The sequence below is a fragment of the Doryrhamphus excisus genome, linkage group LG7 (genome assembly GCF_037039965.1).
Source record: "Doryrhamphus excisus strain RoL-2023G ecotype Guam linkage group LG7, RoL_Dexc_Guam_v1.1, whole genome shotgun sequence".
In the NCBI taxonomy this organism is placed as follows: domain Eukaryota; kingdom Metazoa; phylum Chordata; class Actinopteri; order Syngnathiformes; family Syngnathidae; genus Doryrhamphus; species Doryrhamphus excisus.
The window spans coordinates 11036347-11056655 of record NC_136363.1 but is presented as its reverse complement, the minus strand read 5'-3'; the positions used below and the strand labels follow the sequence as shown (position 1 = coordinate 11056655).

The window sequence follows — 20309 nt, the reverse complement described above, 5'->3', positions numbered from 1 at the left end:
CAACCATTCACACTCACCTTCATACCTATGGACAATTTGGAGTGGCCAATTAACTTAGCATGTTTTTGGAATGTGGGAGGCAACCGGACAACATACAAACTCCACACAGAGATGGCCGAGGGTGGAATTGAACTCGGGTCTACAAACTAAATATATTCTATTTAAATAAATATTCAGCAGAGGGTCTTGTATACTTTTTGTTCAATTTGGTAAAAAGGCGAAAAAAGCATACATTTATATACAAAACTTTGTTTAGTTTCTGATTTTGTTCACTACAATATGCCTTTTGATGTTTTTTCTGTATTAGCTAAGTGCTGCAGATGGCCCCCACACTGCACTTTGAAGACCTCTTCTGCCATCATGGTCATATAACCAAAGGATGGGGCGCGTATGTCTTCAATTGCGCTACTGGGTGGGAATAATAATCCTGGCACATCTTTAAGGAAGCGTTGTGGTGATGCGTTGGGGAAGTGGAAGAAACACAAAAGCAACACAACATTCCGGCTTTGTAACTGTATTCCGTCACCTGGCCTGTGGTGCCTATAATTGGGGGTCTCCTGGGAGGGAGGGGTACGGTGGCAACGACAAGCTCATACATGGCGGGTTAGGGGGCGTGGTCGGTGACTATGCCAGAAATTCCCCCTCTGTGGGCCCCAGTTGGGTTATTAATAAACATCTTTTGGCTGACATTGTCTGGAGGATTAGGATGAGGAGTCTCTGTGTGTACGCGTGCTCGTCTTTCTATCTTTGTGTGCCATCCCACTTCGGAGCTCTTTCTAACATTTTGACCACTCTCATACCAACAATAAGTCTTTTGTATGATATTTTATTTCTGTGTATACAATCCATATGACAAAAAGTAAGCATAGTCTTTCTGGTTATAACAAACAATTCATCTTACATCCATAAACTTTACCTGGCCACTTGTAACAAATGCTAACAGCAAGCACGTAAAATACATTCATACCAGAAAAAGTCTTTGATTAATAAGATTGTCAAGTGTTTAGAAACGAGATGAATGCACAACAAAGCTGAAAAAGTGGCATCTATTGCACTCAAATGAAGGTGAAACCTGTTTATAAACATGCAACACAACCAAAAATAAACCACTTCTGATTGACTAGTTGAGCGTTACTGATGTATTAACCAGACCTTTTGGTTTATTGCCAGAAAGTGCAACACTATAGTGTGTCTTTAGAAAGACTGCGGCTGCAATGCCGCTTGGCAGAAATGAGATGATGATAGATAGAAATGTCGTCACGGTGCTTTTTATCCATTCGACTGATTTAAATGTTATCAGACAGCGCTGTTAGAACTCCAATTCCCCGATATTGGACTTTTAAATACATCACATTCATTTCTTCTTTTGCTTCCTGATGTGGCTTCATGGTGCAGTACTCAATAGTTTTGAAATGAACGCAGTTGTTTGGTGTCACAAGATCTCGTGAGATTAAAACATGACAAGATTTCTTGTTCAGGGGAAAAAGATAGAATAGGTGCAGATTCCGGAATATGTAGAAAGCTTTCTGTGTGGGTTATTGTTTGTCGCTACTCTATTGGAGTCCACAACTCAATACAAAGGGCCAAAAAATGAGTCCCATTTAAAGTCATCTCATGCATGGTCTGGTCTCGTGACAGCCCTAATGAAAGGTGTTGATTCTTCGTACAGCCCTAAATGTGTTATTTGCGTGTTCCCTTTTAAGCCTTTGGTCCAGTGAAAGTAAATCATGCAAACGACACAAGACAATCACCAGCTTCGAAGCCAGAAAGCGGTCAAGCAGCTATAAACAATAATAATCATAATAAATAAACATCAACAGAAAGGATAGAAATATATTCTGGCGTAATAATGGCTTTCTGTTTTTGGGTTTAACCTGTTTGCGAAGTGTGCCGAAGATCAGTTCTCCTCTGGAATGTCTTGGAAATCTGGAAAAAGAAACATGATAATGGTAATGGTAATGGTTTAATTTCATTTGAACAGGCATCAGATTACAATTGAGTGCATCCCATAATCAGTTCACAGTTCCACATGTCCAAAAGTAGTAGGAAGAAGCAAAGCTTATTAAATCCTACCCCTCCATCTGGTTCTTTTACAATCAGTAACTGTTACATTTGTTCACTTCCTGCCTTTTGAATATAATTTTTGTTTTTATTTATTTTGTATTTATTTTTTTAATTTTCAATTTCTAATTTCGGCGGCACGGCGGTTGAGAGGTTAGCGCGCAGACCTCACAGCTAGGAGACCAGGGTTCAATTCCACCCTCGGCCATCTCTGTGTGGAGTTTGCATGTTCTCCCCGTGCATGCGTGGGTTTTCTCCGGGTACTCCGGTTTCCTCCCACATTCCAAAAACATGCTAGGTTAATTGGCCACTCCAAATTGTCCATAGGTATGAATGTGAGTGTGAATGGTTGTTTGTCTATATGTGCCCTGTGATTGGCTGGCCACCAGTCCAGGGTGTACCCCGCCTCACGCCCAAAGACAGCTGGGATAGGCTCCAGCACCCCCCGCGACCCCGTGAGGAAAAGCGGTAGAAAATGAATGAATTTCTAATTTTCATTTGTATTTGTATTTGTATTTGTATTTGTATTTGTATTTGTATTTGTATTTGTATTTGTATTTGTATTTGTATTTGTATTTGTATTTGTATTTTTAAAAATTAAAAATTAAAAATTAAAAATTAAAAATTAAAAATTAAAAATTAAAAATTAAAAATTAAAAATTAAAAATTAAAAATTAAAAATTAAATTTTTTTATTTTTTATTTTTTATTTTTTATTTTTTATTTTTTATTTTTTATTTTTTATTTTTTATTTTTTATTTTTTATTTTTTATTTTTTATTTTTTATTTTTTATTTTTTATTTTTTATTTTTTATTTTTTATTTTTTATTTTATAATGGGTACCATAGTAAGTGTCAATATAGTGATATATATAGCACATTATGACTGGTTCAAGACTCCTTGTATTGAATTATGCAATTACATTGAATTAAAATGAGCAAATCAGATTTGGATGCACATATTTAAATATGGAATACATTTTCTTTCCAAAGGCATCATTTATGATGCTGCTCTGAGTGGAGAGTAGATGGGTACTTAATTAAATGTCCAGTGTCTGACCTCGGGAGCTTTCGGATGCCTCTTCATCATCATCATCATCAGACGTCATGTCCACCTCCACATCGCTTCCTCCCTGAGTCGCTTCCGATTGGTGGACAGCTTCCTGGTTGCCCCACTGGGAACCGCTAGAGTCTTCCCTTCTAGGCTGGACCCATGAAAAAGCGTCTGAATAAAGCCTTTTAAAAAGATGAGTCTAGTGTTCTTACCTGCATGGCCGTGTCCCCCTGCTCCTGCGAGGAAGCCCCGCTGCACACCTTCATGTGTCGGACCTGCTTCTCCAGCTTGGCCCGGGCCCTCTCGCTGTCCTTGAAGCGGCTCTCGGCGTCACGCAGCCTCAGCAGCTCTTCCTGTAGCAGGCTGTGTTGCCTCTGCAACAGGGCCAGCTCCCCGATGGTCGACCCGGTGTTGGCCTCGCGGTTTTGGCGCCACGAGCCCGCCGAGGCTGGCGAAGGCGCATCCTCCTGCTGCAGAAGCAGCTCCAGGATGGAGTCTTGTTTGATGACGGCGGCCTGAAGGGGACAGGTACTATCTGTGTTAGAAATCATGAATCCAAGCAGGAAGTGGGAGCTCTTATTGTGGGGATCCAGTGAGTATTGTGTATTAAGAGGAAACAGTGGCTCTGATTTTATGAAATAAAGTTATTATGTATACATCACATATTTGGGAGACGTTGTTGCTCATGAGGAAATGGTTATATTATTACCATATTACTATAATATGACTACTATATATTACTACAATACCATATTCATTGAAATTTATTAGAAAGAAGTGGTAGCTCTTATTGTGAAAATACATGTGTACATGTGTGAAAGGGGTATTTTAACACTGCAATCATTTTAATGTACAGCATTAGCACAGGAAGTGATAATACAGTTTTCATTCTATATTAAGGGGAAGTGGTTGTATTTTATGATGAAGATACAATATTGTATTAATGGAAAGTGGATTTTATTGCTCAAATATTGGCAAGTATGACAGATTATCACAATTATTGCAATGATACAAAACGTACTAATATTATTTATATTATTAATTATTCTTTATATTATTAATATTAGTTTATGATATTACTTATATATCATATTTATTAATAATATATATATATATATACATATATACACACATATATATATATATATATATATATATATATATTGTTGTACTTACCTGGAGTGCATGAAGATACACACTGAGATTCATCAACCGCTGACAGATCTCCTGTCAAATAAATATTTATTATAATATGCGGTTTATGGCCATAATATTAAACTGTGTACTGCAAATTATGATTATAATAGAGCTTATGAGCACTCACCTTTGCTGCGGGGAATTCATGTGCTCCATTGATAATAAGATCATGATCACCTAGTGAGAGGAAGAGAAAAGCTTAGTCAGTTTCTGGTTCAGGGAATTGAGCCCACAAGCCTAAAAAAGTATAAAGATGATAAAAACTGACTGCTTTCTGTCATTTCCAGGTGGTTATGATGGCACAGCAGAGGGACGTCCACACTGCAACCCAGAAGAAGCTCGCTTAGTCGGTCCACTGTCGAGACAAACAATGAGAATCGCATTTGCAGCATCACTGGTCATCTTCAATGGCAGCCTACCTTCAGCCGTGGCATCCAGAAGGAACTTCTCCGCCCGGGGGGCTTGCGGTGTGTCCGCCCTGAACAAGTACCGAGTGATGGGGGGCTCTAGGTCCTCCTGGCAACTTGTCACCTGTGCCAGCTCGCAGAAAAGAGTCACCCTCTCCTGCATAAGCTCCAACATCTCCCTGTCCTTCTGATGGAGGTCAGCTGCCAGGGGGAACAATCAGCCAATCAGTCATGCATTTTGGCAAAATCTTATCTGTGGTTTAACGTCTGACCTTTCAGTCTCCTCAGATGGGCCTTGTGCTCTGTCTCTATAAGGGGAAACTCCTCCCGTGATGGACACCTGACCACCGTGGTCACATAAATAAATATAAATGTACATCATGACAACAGGACATCTATTGTTGTGCTCCATTCCCCCACTTGCTGACGGTGCGCTGGATATGCCGTATCCACATGTTCTTGTCATCTTTGGAGGTAGCGTGGACCTCGTACATTTCCGGAGGGGAAGAGTCGCTGATGAGGAACATGCCTCGCTCCTGGTTGGCTATGTCTCTCACGATGAGGTTCTGCAGGGACAGCACAGGAGGCTTGTCCTGGAGAGAGCGTCAGAAACTGAATAAAACAAGTCATACTCATACAATTTGTGCTTTTGTGCGAATATCTTACCAGGCATGGAAAGATGTACCTCTGGTCTTTCTCCTGCAGAAACACGAGGATGTCTGTCATCAGGAGAACCTGCACATCTTCACACAAAAACAATGTTACCACCAAGCCACTTTTCAAGTCTTTCAAGCACATTCATTCATTCATTCATTTTCTACCGCTTTTTCCTCACGAGGGTCGCGGGGGTGCTGGAGCCTATCCCAGTCTTCGAGGTGGGGTACACCCTGGACTGGTGGCCAGCCAATCACAGGGCACATATAGACAAACAACCATTCACACTCACATTCATACCCATGGACAATTTGAAGTGGCCAATTAACCTAGCATGTTTTTGGAATGTGGGAGGAAACCGGAGTACCTGGAGAAAACCCACACATGCACGGGGAGAACATGCAAACTCCACACAGAGATGGCCGAGGGTGGACTTGAACCCTGGTCTCCTAGCTGTGAGGTCTGCGCGCTAACCACTAGACCGCCGTCATTGAATTACCTTTGAGTCTGGATCCTGGAGTTTTCCAGAACAGCATTCCTTCATGGACAAGTCGACGGCGGAGCAGCTCGGCAGGCCTGAAAAGTCCGCCGTCCCTCACTCTGGCCTCGGCTCGTTGGTCCAGCTTGGCATGAATCTCCTGCATCCGCTGCGACTTCTCCATTTCCTCCATCTGCCACACAGGAAGTGACCAAGAAGAAAAACATGTTTCAGTCAACTAAATAGTAAAAAAAAAGTAATCCGACATGTTGAAATAGTGAATTTGATGAGTACAATACCTGTTGATCGATTGAATTGAGAAGATCTCTGACCATGGACAGAGCATGCGCTATAGACGAGGCTTCTTCTTCATCGTCTGAAAAACAAGACAATTATATTAGAGGTCCTCCAGGTAATATGTCCCACCAACAAGAAGTCTGCCAATTTACCCAGAGTGTTGTCTAAAATACGCTGAATAAGGACAGGATATTTGGAGATGCGCTGAGTCACCAGCAAGATGCATTCTTGGACGCCATGGCAACGCAGCCACGGTCCTCGACTCACACGCTGCCCGCAGAAAAGACACGTCAAACATCACGTCTGGGCTTCTTAATAGACTCTCACAGTCTGGATGCTTAAAGCGTCTCACCCGAATGAAGCACTGGAACCTTTTGTCTCTGGCCAGCAGCGACTTGTACAACTTGAGCGCCTTCATGTGCCGACTGCAGAACTCCGCGTACGTCTTCCGCATGTCGTCCGCGCTCTGGCCTGAGAACTGGAACAGTTATACGGTCTACAGTTACAGTCAAACCTGGGTTTCTGCACACCTACATTTTCATACAAAAAAATGAAAGAGAGTCGACGGGTGTTTCCTGGTTAGTATGGCAGCTACCTGCTCCAGCAGTATGTCCCCGAGGCGGTGTATGGTGAAGTTGCAGTTGGATTCGGGCTGCAGGCTGCTGTGGCGCCGCAGCAGAAGTTGCACCAGGAAGTGCGAGTGTATGCTCATCAGCTGGTCCAGGCAGGGGAGCAAAGCGTGCACGGTGCCAGGGTCCAGCTGCAGCTCTTCTAGCAGACCCTGCCGGAACACACGCTCCATGATGCGTAGCGTCCGCATGTGGTGCACCTCGGTCTGAATCAACTCTGAGATTGACATTGTGTATTTTAGTGCACGAGTGCTGTGTGGTCAGCAATGTGTGTCGTAATTAATCATATATCTTCACCGTAAATGACATCCTGCCTCTTGATGATGTTTTTGCTGTGCGAGTGGAGGTAACCAGTGTCCACGGCCATGCTCCAGGAGTCGGCCTTAAAATCCTCGCCTTCCAGCTCCATCTCCTCCAGGATGGAAGTGTAGTAGAGATCTCCTGGAGAAGACCATCAACATAACTTATGGAGTTTTACTGTTCCAAATGCACTGGGTCTAACACTCTTATTGAATAATACCGTCATCGTTGAGGGACTCCACCGACATGGCTCTGTTCCTGAAGCTGAGGGAGTCTGTGGACTGGGACAGGATCCGACGTAGCCCCAGAGGAGAGTCATCATTCAGGTTTCTGCACCACATACATCGACATATACTTAAATTGCTTGAAAGATGAGCAGCAATGTGCCACATGATGTTTTCAGTGTTAAAACCCAGCAAAAGAACACGCCCACACAGACACTCTCATCACCACTCTCACCCTGCGATGTTGTTGGTGGAGACACTTTTAGACAGCGTGAGGCTGGAGCGACCTCGGCGGGATCCTAGAAGGGAATGTCGGAGGCTTTCGGAAGGGTAGATGGCCGAACTCGGACGCTCACGGATTACCGGATCTATGGAAAAAGATGAACATATGCAGAACACACCTCTTTTGAGCAAGGTGGCGCATTCTCGGCAAATGGGCAAAGGATGCGCATCACTGCCATATTAATAATATAATTACAGTTTACCTTTTCAAGTCAAGTGAACCCATTATTCATTCACACCAGTGTGGGCAGCATTGGATGCAAGGTGACGTGTCTTGCCCAAGGACACAACAACAGTGACTGGGTGGAAGGAGCGAGGGTACAGCCAAATACAATTTTGCTTGCCTGTCTACACCTCTCACATATCAGTAAGCATTTCATACTCTGGCGCTGCAAGAGTGCTGCCGGCACTGGGGAGGGAGCTGCGGTTCACTGACTGTTTCCAACTATAACAAGTTCTATTCACATTTACTCTCTATAGTCATGTCCCTCTCGAACAGTGATTCCCAAAGTGTGGGTCGCGGCCCCCTGGTGGGCCGTGGAGGTACTGCAGGTGGGCCATGCAAGGTCAGTAAAAATATAAAGCTTCTATAAAACTTACATTTTTTAAATATTAAAAAATATATAAAATGTAAAAAAAATCATTTTGTAAATATTATTTTAAATATTAATTTTATTATATATATATTTATTTATATATATATTTTATATTATATTTTATATATATTTTATATTTATTTATATATATATATATTTATTGCATGATTAAAACGATTGGAACGTAGCTCTCTGGTCATCATGTCTGTCTTGAATGCAGTTATGAAAAGTATGAGAATTAATTAGATTAAAAGTTTGGGCTCCCTTTATCTCCCTGCATCCTAATAATAATATCCTGGATCCTAATAATAAGTTAAGTGCTCTGGAAACACAGCATTTTGTCTATGTACTGTTTATAGGACAAAGGTGGGAGGCGGACATTTTTTACATTTTCAAGTAGGCTCTGAGTTGGTAAAGTTTTGGAACCCCTGCTCTTGAAGATACAATGAAATGGTTGGTTTCACCGTATGTGAAAGGTATCTTACTTCTTGTGCGCAGTGTGACGTTCTGCAAGGATGAGTTGTTCCGCATCAGGGCCGTCTTCTGCTGCTGTGAATGAGAAACATAAAAATGTGAATTATGTTTATTGTTCCGCTGACATTGTCCTCCAATAGCCACTCGACGGCTCATACTGTGACCTTACTTTACAAATGTCAACTGACTAGTCTGCAATTAAAGATTACTATGTATGTTTATTTCACAACAAATAAGTATCTCACCCGCTGTTTGACTTTGGCACAGTTGGGCAGGGTGTCCCTGCAGCGGTTGTGGATGGTCACATTGCATGCTGGGAAAAAAATAGTATGTTTTTTAAAAAATTATTTTGCAAAAGTCACTGAACATAAGCTACAATCATGGTGCAAACATAAAAATGACAGCACAACATGTCACAGGTAAGTAAACACACATATAATAACAACTCTAGGTTAACACAAATCAAGTAACTTGAGTAACGTTTTACAAAACCAGTTCCACAAAGCATGCTGGGAAGCCAGAAGAACCTGTGGCAGGCGGCTGAGTCAGCATTAATTTAGCACCAAAATGAAGCACCGATAACTACCGTATTTTCTGGACTTTAAGTCACTTCGGAGTATAAGTTGCCAAAAATGCATAATTCGGTAAAAAAAATGTGTGGGCAATTTATTTAAATAATAATTTAATTTAATTAGATTATGATTATATTAATATGTATTCTTATTTATTATTATTAAATTGTGTAATATTAATACTAATATTAATTATTATATTATATTATATATTAAATTAATATATTATATATTAAATTAATATATTATATATAGTATAATATATTAATATATAATATATTATATATATATTATATATTATATATCTTATTTTTATTATTTATTTATATATTTTTATTATATTATTTATATTATATATTATATATATCTTGTATATATATATATTTTTCATTTATAAGTCGCTCTGGAGTATAAGTTGCAGGAACAGCCAACCTATGAAAAAAGTGCGACTTATAGTCCGGAAAATACGGTACTTTGTATTTCTGTCCGGTTACTACTGTTCACGTCAGGGCCGGTGCCATTATGATCCTGACTTGCATATACATATATACAGTATACGACCTGGATATATGCCCACCACTTCACCACAGCCGCAAAAAAGACAAAGCAAGCTTAAAGAAAGCCCATAGCTCTGCCAACAAGCTGTCACTCAGCTAAGGATGTGGGGGGTGTTGTCCGCTTTTCTCATTTGGATGGTTTATTTGCATGAAATCATCATGAAGGAGAAGAAAAAGGATGTATTTTTCCATCAGACTCACTGGGACAGCAGAGTGCCTCCTTGGCCGTAATGCTCTTGTTGCATGCCGAGCACAGCGTGGTTCCCGACACTGTGAGGGAGGTGAAGAGGTGACCGTTGTTGTAACGGGCCTCCCTCTCTCGGGCCGCCTTCTCCTGTTCCCTCATGCGCTCTCTCTCTTTATTCTGGGGGACAAGATGACCCGTCATTGAGTTTATCTACACCAGGGGTCTCAAACACGCGGCCCGCGGGCCAAATGCGGCCCGCAGGACACTAGTTTGAGGCCCCCGCCTTGATATGAAAGTTTAATGTTAGTGCGGCCCGCGCAAGTTTGATATGGATGCTGTATGGTATCATGTACCCAGAAAAAATTATTACGTTTGATTAATGTTCATGTTAAAGGTTAAATAACTGTTAGTTAGTTATCCTCCCTATCCGTGTGGAAGTGGTAAGTTTTTGGCTATTTAAGTTTAAAGGAAATAACTTGAAGGCTACCGTTTAGGTCGCTAGCTCTCGAGTTTGCGAGTTACCATGTGTCTCAAGACCCTGCAGTTGCGCAATATGTTGTAAATAAAAAGAGTATACTATAGTATACTACAGTCGTGTTTTGTCATGTCTACAGGGCTCTAATAATGCTTTGTTCATTTTAATCTGAAAAAAATAATTTGTCTACCCACCAACTATATGTGGTTTCTTAAGTTTTTATTATTTGCCGTTTTATTATTATTATTATTATATTTATTTATTACTGATTGATTGATTTTCTTTATCTTGATTTTTCATCTTATTTTGTGCAGAAAAATAAAAATTAAGATATTTGAGAACAGTGGAATGTTTTATCAGAGCTTTTATTGTAGAAAATCGGAACCAAAGCACTGAAAAAGTTTGTATATTTTTCTGTTTTTAATAAATGCGTTTTTTGGGGGTTTTTTTGAAAACCTGATGCGGCCCAGCCTTGCCCAGACCCTAGCTCCAGTGGCCCCCAGGTAAATTGAGTTTGAGACCCCTGATCTACACTGCTAACACATTGGTTGTATCAGTAGACTTACGTATGCGCCCCAATTAGTGATCTTTATTCCCTGGGGGACGGGCTTGTTTAGCTCTCATGATAGTCACATGCACGCTTTAAAAGCAGAAGTTGTGTTTTCCAACAAACAAACTCATCCCAGTGACAGTTACTTCTTTATACAGACCAAAATAAAAAGCTCGTTGTTCGTGATTTAAAGCTTCTAATGTGTGTCAAGTGGCCCACTTTTAGGTCTAGGTCTGTAAGTGGTTCAGTAACCCAGTTTTATTCCTATAAGGAGGGGCCGCCTGGTGCCTTGGGGAGTTTATAACTTGACTTTCATTGTTACTGTCACATATTAGCTGACTTTGCTGTTTCTAATGTTTGGGTTGCCATATTTAACAGATTCTGAGGTGCAAAGTATTAGTTTCCAGCAGAATGAAATGTGCTAAAAATAAAATTATAAAAAAAAAAATTGGGGGGGGGGTGCCCTTGTGAAAGCTGCACAGCTGCACAACTGCTTATTGATATTTGCTTATTGATATATTAAGCTACAGAGTTGTTTTTTTCAAAAATATTAAGCAAAAAAATTTAATTTTGCACATTTCCAGTTAATTCCCACATAATACTGGGGTTTCGAAGCGTGTTGGTAATTAAAAACGGGACAAACCTGTGTGGGTGTTAGAATAAAACAGCTACAAGCCACATTAGCTGCCATTAGCATAACACATCCTCGGCTTGGGGTTAGCGGGGGTGCAGGATGGAGATGTTTGCGACTCCATTACATACAGTGAAGAAAATAAGTATTTGAACACCCTGCTATTTTGCTATTTCTCCCACTTAGAAATCATGGAGGGGTCTGAAATTTTCATCGTAGGTGCATGTCCACTGTGAGAGAGATAAACTAAAAAGAAAAATCCAGAAATCACAATGCATGATTTTTTAACAATTTATTTGTGTGATACAGCTGCAAATAAGTATTTGAACACCTGAGAAAATGAATGTTAATATTTGGTACAGTAGCCTTTGTTTGCTATTACAGAGGTCAAACGTTTCCTGTAGTTTTTCACCAGGTTTGCACACACTGCAGGAGGGATCTTGGCCCACTCCTCCACACAGATCTTCTCTAGATCAGTCAGGTTTCTGGGCTGTCGCTGAGAAACACGGAGTTTGAGCTCCCTCCAAAGATTTTCGATTGGGTTCAGGTCTGGAGACTGGCTGGGCCATGCTAGAACCTTGATATGCTTCTTACGGAGCCACTCCTTGGTTTTCCTGGCTGTGTGCTTCGGGTCGTTGTCGTGTTGGAAGACCCAGCCACGACCCGTCTTCAATGCTCTGACAGAGGGAAGGAGGTTGTTCCCCAAAATCTCACAATACACGGCCCCAGTCATCCTCTCTTTAATGCAGTGCACTCGTCCTGTCCCATGTGCAGAAAAACACCCCCAAAGCATGATGCTACCACCCCCATGCTTCACAGTAGGGATGGTGTTCTTCGGATTGTACTCTTCATTCTTCTTCCTCCAAACACGCTTATTGGAATTATGACCAAAAAGTTCTATTTTGGTCTCATCTGACCATAAAACTTTCTCCCATGACTCCTCTGTATCATCCAAATGGTCATATGCAAACTTAAGACGGGCCTTGACATGTGCTGGTTTAAGCAGGGGAACCTTTCGTGCCATGCATGATTTCACATCATGACGTCTTAGTGTATTACCTACAGTAACCTTGGAAACGGTGGTCCCAGCTCTTTTCAGGTCATTGACCAAGTCCTGTCGTGTAGTTCTGGGCTGATTCCTCACCTTTCTTAGAATCATTGAGACCCCACGAGGTGATATCTTGCATGGGGCTCCACTCCGATTGAGATTGACCGTCATGTTTAGCTTCTTCCATTTTCTAATGATAGCTCCAACACTGGACCTTTTTTCACCTAGCTGCTTGGTAATTGCTCCGTAGCCCTTTCCAGCCTTGTGGAGGTGTACAATTTTGTCTCTGGTGTCTTTGGACAGCTCTTTGGTCTTCGCCATGTTACAAGTTAAAGTCTTACTGATTGTATGGGGTGGACAGGTGTCTTTATGCAGCTAACGACCTCAAACAGGTGCATCTGATTCAGGATGATACATGGAGTGCAGGTGGACTTCTAATGGGCAGACTAACAGGTCTTTCAGGGTCAGAATTCTAGATGATACACAGGTGTTCAAATACTTATTTGCAGCTGTATCACACAAATAAATTGTTAAAAAATCATGCATTGTGATTTCTGGATTTTTCTTTTTAGTTTATCTCTCTCACAGTGGACATGCACCTACGATGAAAATTTCAGACCCCTCCATGATTTCTAAGTGGGAGAAATAGCAAAATAGCAGGGTGTTCAAATACTTATTTTCTTCACTGTATTACAATTCTTTTTTTCAAGAATCCCATTTTCTCACACCTGCATAGGACACATTTTAACGCTCATTTTCGTCTACCTTTTGGAGGCTCTTGAGATTTTCACACACAGCAGTTATATCACACTCACACACACATGGCCATTTCTATGGCAACAACTACCCAGTAAGCTGGCACTGTGTGCACTACCAAACACACTTACACACATACACACCTACACCCGCATACCCACACTAGTGCAGCACGCCTAGATGGGTATGATGGGCGCAGGAGGCCTGTGTGGGCCCCTTGCATGCACATGTGTCACAATAAGGAAACCATAGTGTCACCCCCGAGAAGGGGAAGTAGCACAAACTAAGCAGGAGAGGAAATGAACACAATAGTTGGCATAAAGTTGACTTGAAAAAAAAATAGTATTTAAGGTTAAGAGTTATATGTCATGACGACAACTCACCCTCAGGTTGATCTCCTTCATTCTCTCCTGCCGCAGTTTCGACAGGCTGGCAACTCTGGACATAGTGACAGTATAGTAAAAAAAAATGAAAATAATGTTACAAAAATATATATATCTTCTGTCAAACTCCTTGTGTCACCACTTAAAAAAGGGAAAAAAAGTGAAATCTCTCCGCACTGTCCAACGGTAATGTGGCTCTGCTTCCAGTGAAGTGTCTGTTCCTGTGAGAAATCTGACTTGAATCATCACCGCCCCCACACTCCAACACACACACACACACACACACACACACAGCTATCTGAATGCCTCATAGACTATTATTTCCTTCTTCCTACATCCCAGTGTAAAATCATTTTCAAAATGCCCGTTTAGGACAACAAGGAAACTGCTTTTTATTCTTCTTATTATTATGTGAGCAAATTTATGGCAGAACACACATTTTACATCCATGTGCTCTGTCTCTGTTGCCCCCCCTCCTACACAAGGTCATTTATATAAAGAAATGTGAGAAACTGTATATTCCTTATAATCAATACTACTACAGTATTGGTTTACCATGCACTTCAGCTGCTAGTTATATTACGATACAGTACATGCAAGCGTGGCGTAGGAGGGACACTATAGAGATATAAGAGCTTTTTGACACAGGGCATGCAATTGTGGCACTGACACCTCTTTGCCATAGCTAAATAAAGCCATCACAATATTAGAGACTGCTCAATGTGAAGCAGTTAAGTTCTACGGCGTAGTAACAACTGGACACTGATCCAAATTAGTGCATTATTGTCTCTGAAATTGAAATGGACATCTGTATTAAATTATGCAAGTGTAGCCAATGAAATGCAAAATACATATCCCAGTTGGCAGATTGTAGCGCCTGCTTGTGACAGCTGATGCCCACTTTAACGCCACATCTCTAGGAGCTATATCACCACCTAGCGGTTGAAAGCTGCGCTGCAGGAGTCTAAAAGGGGGTCAGCATCACATTTCGTTTCATTGTCCTTTATTTGGAATAGTTCAACTGACTATATCGTACATTTGCAGACATGCTTCTCCTTAGAAATGCATTCCAATGCATGTGTGTCACATGACTTGCATATTGTACACTACACCACAGTCTACGGAGTGTGTGCTTTAGTACAAACAGGGAGAAAAAGGACAGGACGGGGAACATGTTGTCTTCATTGAGAGGGTGGGGGGGGGGTGTAAATATAACATTTAGAACAGCTTAAGCGCAGGCAACTATACTGCACAACCATTCGGTACAAAACAAGGTGCTTTTTGGTGTTCACGTTTATACAAATTTGAAGTTTGAAATGCCCAAAGGGTTGCAACAAAGTCCTGCAATATTACATTTAGCATGTCAACTGAAGCCTGCGGTGCATCCTTTTCATATTTACTTCAGCATCACACACTTGGAAGCACAGGAATTCTACACAAAAAAAAACATAGATAAGTAAAAAGTGTACCTTTACTCCTGTGTGTGTATCACTGTACAAATGTCCCCGCTTCTGTTTCAAAAATACATCAAATGACTGATTGACACACACAATCCATCGCTGTCCCTGAACCAATGTAGAAAAAGCTGAATTAGAATGTTACTTGTGTGTTGTGGGCGTCCTGGCACCTTTATGACTCCTGGATTTGGACACATCACCCCCGTCTAGAGAGGAAGCTTGAACATCAAAGGCGGGGTTGAGGAGAGGCGAAGCCGCCTTTTTATTATTCGTTTTCTTGGGTTTTGTCTTGTTGGGGCGGATGTCGGAGGTATTGCTCGGTTTGTGGGACCCGCAGTTTGTGGGGAGGCCAGCTGAGAGGTCGGAGTTCACAGGTGGGCTGCTCGCCGACTGAGGCTTTCCCTGAGGACACGAGGTGGACAGGAGTGGAGTGTGAGCGGTGGACTCCAGCAGACCTTTAGCTCCGTGTTTGCACTGCAGAAAAATTAGGGTACATTAGGAATACCAGCATGAAAGAGTTGCAGCAAATCAAAGTGAAAGCAAAGCAATTTCACGATTCAATGTTGTAAAAGCTGTAATGCTTTAATTGGATTACAGCAGAGGTGCCCATAAGCCTCTTTTAATGTGTTCTCCAAGAAGAAATCATCCATACAAATTAAATCCTGCATGAAAAATAAACATTCACTCTCCCTTGTGCTCTCTGGATCCCACCCAGCATGGAAGCATATCAAGAAGAAGCTACGGCATGCAGACGCGGCGCTAACAAGACTCGCTTTCCCTCCCTGGCTTACCCAGCTTCACTTTTTCCTGCTCTAATAAAAAGTGGCTAATCAGCCGGTGCAGGACACGGCAAAATCCAGACAACTGTCCTCCTGGTTGTAAGGGATGGGAGGTGCGGACACAGGAACAGGCACAGGCAAACATGGAGACAGACCACATACAGAAGAGCAGGTTAGAAGAGGTTTGATGACCACACAAGAGAACAGGATGCAATGGTGCAAAATATGATGGACAATTAGTTGTTTTTTTTATGGTGTCAATGTTTCAAAATGCATACAAAATTATTACTGCAAAGAGGACGAGTCAGAGGTAATTTGCGATAATTCAAACCTGAAATAAAAGCCTGTTGTTCTGGCGATCAAGTCTGGTGCTTGTGTGTCTCACCCAACCTTACAGTAACATTACTGACGCCTGGTGACCAGTGTAAAATAGCATATATCATCGTCTTTGAATGCGTCTTTTGAATAATATGTGGGGGTCCAAATGCATCCTTGGCAGGCCGCCACAAACAAATGAATGTATAGAAAACACTGCACCGCTAACAATGTTTGCACAACGGTACAGGTTGGATTGGCAACTTTTCTTCAAGTGGGCTGTGCTGTTGTGAAACAGTGTGACATCCTAGCTCCATTTTCTATGCCGCTTATCCTCATTAGGGTCATGGGTCAATGCTGGAGCCTATAGAAGGAAGTCCTCACAGTAAACAACAATGGAGGACATGATTTGCTTCCTATTCTGCTGCCACTGTCAAACGGGAGTGACGATTCACTTTCCAGCGCCACCATTTTGAACAAGGCTTTTAATATGTGGCGGTCCAAATGCATCCTTGGCAGGCCGCCACAAACAAATGAATGTACAGAAAACACTGCACCGCTAACAACGTTTGCACAACGGTACAGGTTGGATTGGCAACTTTTCATCAAGTGGGCTGTGCTGTTGTGAACAGTGTGACATCCTAGCTCCATTTTCTATGCCGCTTATCCTCATTAGGGTCGTGGGTCAATGCTAGAGCCTATGGAAGGAAGTCCTCACAGTAAATAATGGAGGACATGATTTACTACCTCTTCTGCTGCTATTGTCACACGGGGGTGACCTTTCTCTGTCTAGCGCCACCATTTTGAACAAGGCTTTTATGACACTACACCGAGGGAGTCAAAGGTGAGAAAGACACGGCACACACAAATGTGGGGCTAAAGCAGGCAGCCATGCGTCAATCAAGAGCTGCAAACCCGGCTTGATAAACCCTCCTACCACGTTTATCTCGCTTTTATTGGACGCGCCGGGCACTTCTATGTCCGTGCTGGTCGCGACGTCTTCATCTGCGGGTAGGAAACCTCGTCTGTTGATCAAACTGCAGTGAATGGGACAAAAAGGATGGCGATTAAGCAGGTTTGTTCCTGATATTAATAAACTGTGACAGGTATACCTAACCTGGGCGGCATGGGTCCACAAAGCACTGAGCAACAGTTGATGAAGACGTTTCTGTGGCTGTATGGGTTGATGACATCTTCTGCACCACTCTTCCCTGACCAAGTACCTTTAATCTGAGATACACAAATCATATTTTAGTTCTTCATTAGTAAGATGAAATATGGGTTGTCGTTGATGCACTCACGTCTTCATTTGTGGTGAGGTTGGAAGCAACAAGGTACGTATGGAAGCCTGAGAGGCCCAAGATGGACCAAACTGAGAGGAAACATATTGCCAGCTCCACAGCAGTACAGGATTGAGTCAAGGAGGGTAGATGGATGCATGTTAGAAGTGAATGATGATAACTTGGATAACTTGTTTTACAAAACAGGGGTCTCAAACTCCATTTACTTGGGGGCCACTGGAGCTCGGGTCTGGGTGAGACTGGGCCGATCAGGTTTTCCAAAAAAAAACAAAAAAATGTAAAAAAAACTTTGCTTTGGTTCCAATTTTCTACAAGAAAATCTCTGATAAAACATTCCACTGTTCTCAAATATCTTACTTTTTATTTTTCTACACAAAATAAGATGAAAAATAAATAAACAAATCAAGAATAAAGAAAATCAATTAGTAATAAATAAATATAATAATGATAAAACGGCAAATAATAAAAACTTAAGAAACCACATATAGTTGGTGGGTAGACAAATTATTTTTTCAGATTAAAATGAACAAAGCATTATTAGAGCCCTGTAGACATGACAAAACACGACTATAGTCACATTTATACTCTTTTTATTTACAACATATTGCGCAACTGCAGGGTTTGCGAGTTAGACACATGCTGACTCGCAAACTCGAGAGCTAGCGACCTAAACGGTAGCCTTCAAGTTATTTCCTTTAAACTTAAATAGCCAAAAACTTACCACTTCCACACGGATAGGGAGGATAACTATTAACAGTTATTTAACCTTTAACATGAACATTCAGCATCCATATCAAACTTGTGCGGGCTGCACTAACATTAAACTTTTATATCATGGCGGGGGCCTCAAACTAGTGTCCGCATGTTTGAGACCCCTGATGTAAAGGATATCTGCCAGGACTCTGTTGAAGGGCATATAACAGGCCTTTTCCATTCTGAGCTCCTAGAAGAACAGGCATTGTTTGTATATAAACTGCATGTCAAAGTGTCCCAGAAGTGGATGAGGTTATAAATGTAAATGAACTATTTTCATTTTCACTTCCTGTATATGTACATGTTAATTTGTCAAAAAGAAAACGTCTTTCCTTACTCAGTGCAAGATGTGTGGTCACGCAACCAAAGATGAATGCCGTCAGAAAAGACAAGGAGACGATGAAGGTGTAGAAGAAGCGGTAGTTGCGCTTTCCTACACAGTTGCCCACCCAGGGGCAGTGATGGTCAAATCTCTCTGAAGGACAAACACAGCCAAGGAAGTAACGTTTTACAGTCTAGCGTCATATGCGTCACATGTCGGCATATGTCCACTTCTCACCTACGCAGTTGTCACACAAGCTGCAGTGGGACGTCCGCGGAGGCCGGAACATCCGGCATGTGAAGCAATATTTAAGTTTGACCACCTGCTGATTGATGAGCACCTCCTTGGTCCGCGGCGGAGGTCGATAGCCCGCATTCCCGGTGGTGTCTTCGTGGGGGAAATGTCGTTATCATGATATAATATGGAGGATAAATGACATTACGAGCCTCACCTATTTGCTTCTCAATGTCAGCCGCCTCGTCTGGCGTGGCTCGAGGCAGGATGCCAGGGTCTGAGAAGCTGGTTTGGAGAAGCGTGACGACCACAAACACAAAGAGGACTCCTCCAATAGCGGGTATACAGCTTGTCAGGTGCTTGAACAGGAAAGGGCAGCTAGGAACAGCATACATGAATGTAACCAGACATGCAAAACCCATGCAGACCATTGGAATATACTGTGCACAATATCACTGTGTTAATATGAACTTACTCAAATATGAAGAACAACACACTGGTGACAAGGATAAGGCCGAGGGTGAGGGGTAGAACCCCGCTCTGGCGTGCTGCTATGACCCGTCCATCGCAGAAGAAGCGGTTCTTCCCTGGGAAAACCTCCCATCTCCTCCTGGGTCTCCTCAGCCGCTCACCCCCGTTGCAGCTGCGGTCCTCCCCCTGGTTGTGGTGGTGCTGGTGGTGATGGTGGTGACCCGGTGAGGTCGGGGTAGGTGTCCGGGTTGTCTGTGGGTCAATTTGCTGGTACTCGCCCTTTTTCATGATTCACAACGCACTGACAAGACTGACATCACCTACAGCGGACTCAACCAACGACGTCACGTTATGGCGGAATCACGGCACTATGAGTATCCTGCTACAAAGAACACGAAAACACCGTCTGACCTATCCATGGCTGATAATATATTCATTATATCAGTGTTTTTTTTATTCCCGTTTATGTCCCACAAAGGGTGACACTTCAGTCCATCGTTAGTCTTTTAGCTATTAGCCGCTCATCCACATCTAGCCAGCACATAATAAACATCCGTCAATGAAACTGCCCTTACCAGACCGCTGGATTTGTGATTTAAGCTCCATAAAGAGAGTTTCGTAATTAATAAAGAAAAACTCCAAAATACACTCCAAATAGTTCGCTCCTGTCGTGGATAAATTAACACTGATTTAAAACGAGTAGTGTATTTGTTTGTCATATGTTTGTCATATTCATTACATCACTTCCGGGTTTCAAAATAAACGTCAGTTAGGAAATATACTCTATGTATATATTAGATGTAACTAATGACGGTACAAGTTTGAAAACAATAGCCACATCCTATAGATTTTAGATGTGTTCATTTT

General features: G+C 41.9%; 2 protein-coding genes across 6 annotated transcripts; both read right to left on the bottom strand.

Annotated features, from left to right (window-relative positions):
- Nucleotides 1–454: 454 nt before the first annotated feature.
- arhgef2a (Rho guanine nucleotide exchange factor (GEF) 2a) lies at nt 455–14045 on the bottom strand. 2 transcript variants are annotated; one of them, XM_058046976.2, is made up of 22 exons: nt 13811–14045; nt 9982–10144; nt 8897–8964; nt 8663–8726; nt 7535–7667; nt 7296–7405; nt 7073–7216; nt 6742–6992; nt 6499–6624; nt 6299–6416; nt 6149–6225; nt 5871–6042; nt 5384–5460; nt 5138–5310; nt 4990–5057; nt 4730–4918; nt 4579–4665; nt 4438–4487; nt 4290–4340; nt 3326–3628; nt 3096–3264; nt 455–1926 (listed from the first exon to the last, which is right to left on the bottom strand). In XM_058046976.2, the coding sequence occupies exons 1-21, from the start codon at nt 13871–13873 to the stop codon at nt 3100–3102; spliced, it is 2652 nt and encodes an 883-aa protein (XP_057902959.2). In that variant the 5' UTR covers nt 13874–14045; the 3' UTR covers nt 455–1926; nt 3096–3099. The 2 variants fall into 2 exon arrangements, with proteins under 2 accessions (XP_057902959.2, XP_057902961.2); XM_058046978.2 differs by having other exon boundaries at nt 457–1926; nt 3120–3264.
- Nucleotides 14046–14779: 734 nt separating this feature from the next.
- Nucleotides 14780–20287, bottom strand: LOC131101835 (palmitoyltransferase ZDHHC18-B). Of its 4 annotated transcripts, XM_078792084.1 has the most exons (11): nt 20018–20287; nt 19447–19694; nt 19189–19349; nt 18975–19124; nt 18753–18890; nt 18554–18605; nt 17663–17765; nt 17479–17591; nt 17299–17398; nt 16059–16139; nt 15593–15741 (listed from the first exon to the last, which is right to left on the bottom strand). In XM_078792084.1, exons 1-10 carry the CDS (start codon nt 20159–20161, stop codon nt 16098–16100), a joined length of 1251 nt encoding a protein of 416 aa, XP_078648210.1. In that variant the 5' UTR covers nt 20162–20287; the 3' UTR covers nt 15593–15741; nt 16059–16097. The 4 variants fall into 4 exon arrangements, with proteins under 4 accessions (XP_078648209.1, XP_078648208.1, XP_057903197.2 ...); XM_078792083.1 differs by lacking the exon at nt 16059–16139 and having other exon boundaries at nt 14780–15741; nt 17302–17398; nt 20018–20279; XM_078792082.1 differs by lacking the exon at nt 16059–16139 and having other exon boundaries at nt 14781–15741; nt 20018–20270.
- Between the last annotated feature and the right edge of the window lie 22 nt (nt 20288–20309).

What these genes read in the sequence shown, in the direction of transcription:
- arhgef2a (XM_058046978.2), bottom strand. Translation starts at nt 13,873, where the DNA reads ATGTCCAGAGTTGCCAGCCTGTCGAAACTGCGGCAGGAGAGAATGAAG. An exon ending in CGTCACACTGCGCACAAGAA is followed by an intron (nt 7,668 to 8,662) that starts GTAAGATACCTT and finishes CTTTTTCCATAG; the next exon opens with ATCCGGTAATCCGTGAGCGT. An exon ending in TCAATTCAATCGATCAACAG is followed by an intron (nt 6,043 to 6,148) that starts GTATTGTACTCA and finishes CCTGTGTGGCAG; the next exon opens with ATGGAGGAAATGGAGAAGTC.
- LOC131101835 (XM_078792082.1), bottom strand. Translation starts at nt 20,161, where the DNA reads ATGACAAACAAATACACTACTCGTTTTAAATCAGTGTTAATTTATCCA. An exon ending in GTGTTGTTCTTCATATTTGA is followed by an intron (nt 19,350 to 19,446) that starts GTAAGTTCATAT and finishes TGCTGTTCCTAG; the next exon opens with CTGCCCTTTCCTGTTCAAGC. An exon ending in ATAAAAGCGAGATAAACGTG is followed by an intron (nt 15,742 to 17,298) that starts GTAGGAGGGTTT and finishes ATTTTTCTGCAG; the next exon opens with TGCAAACACGGAGCTAAAGG.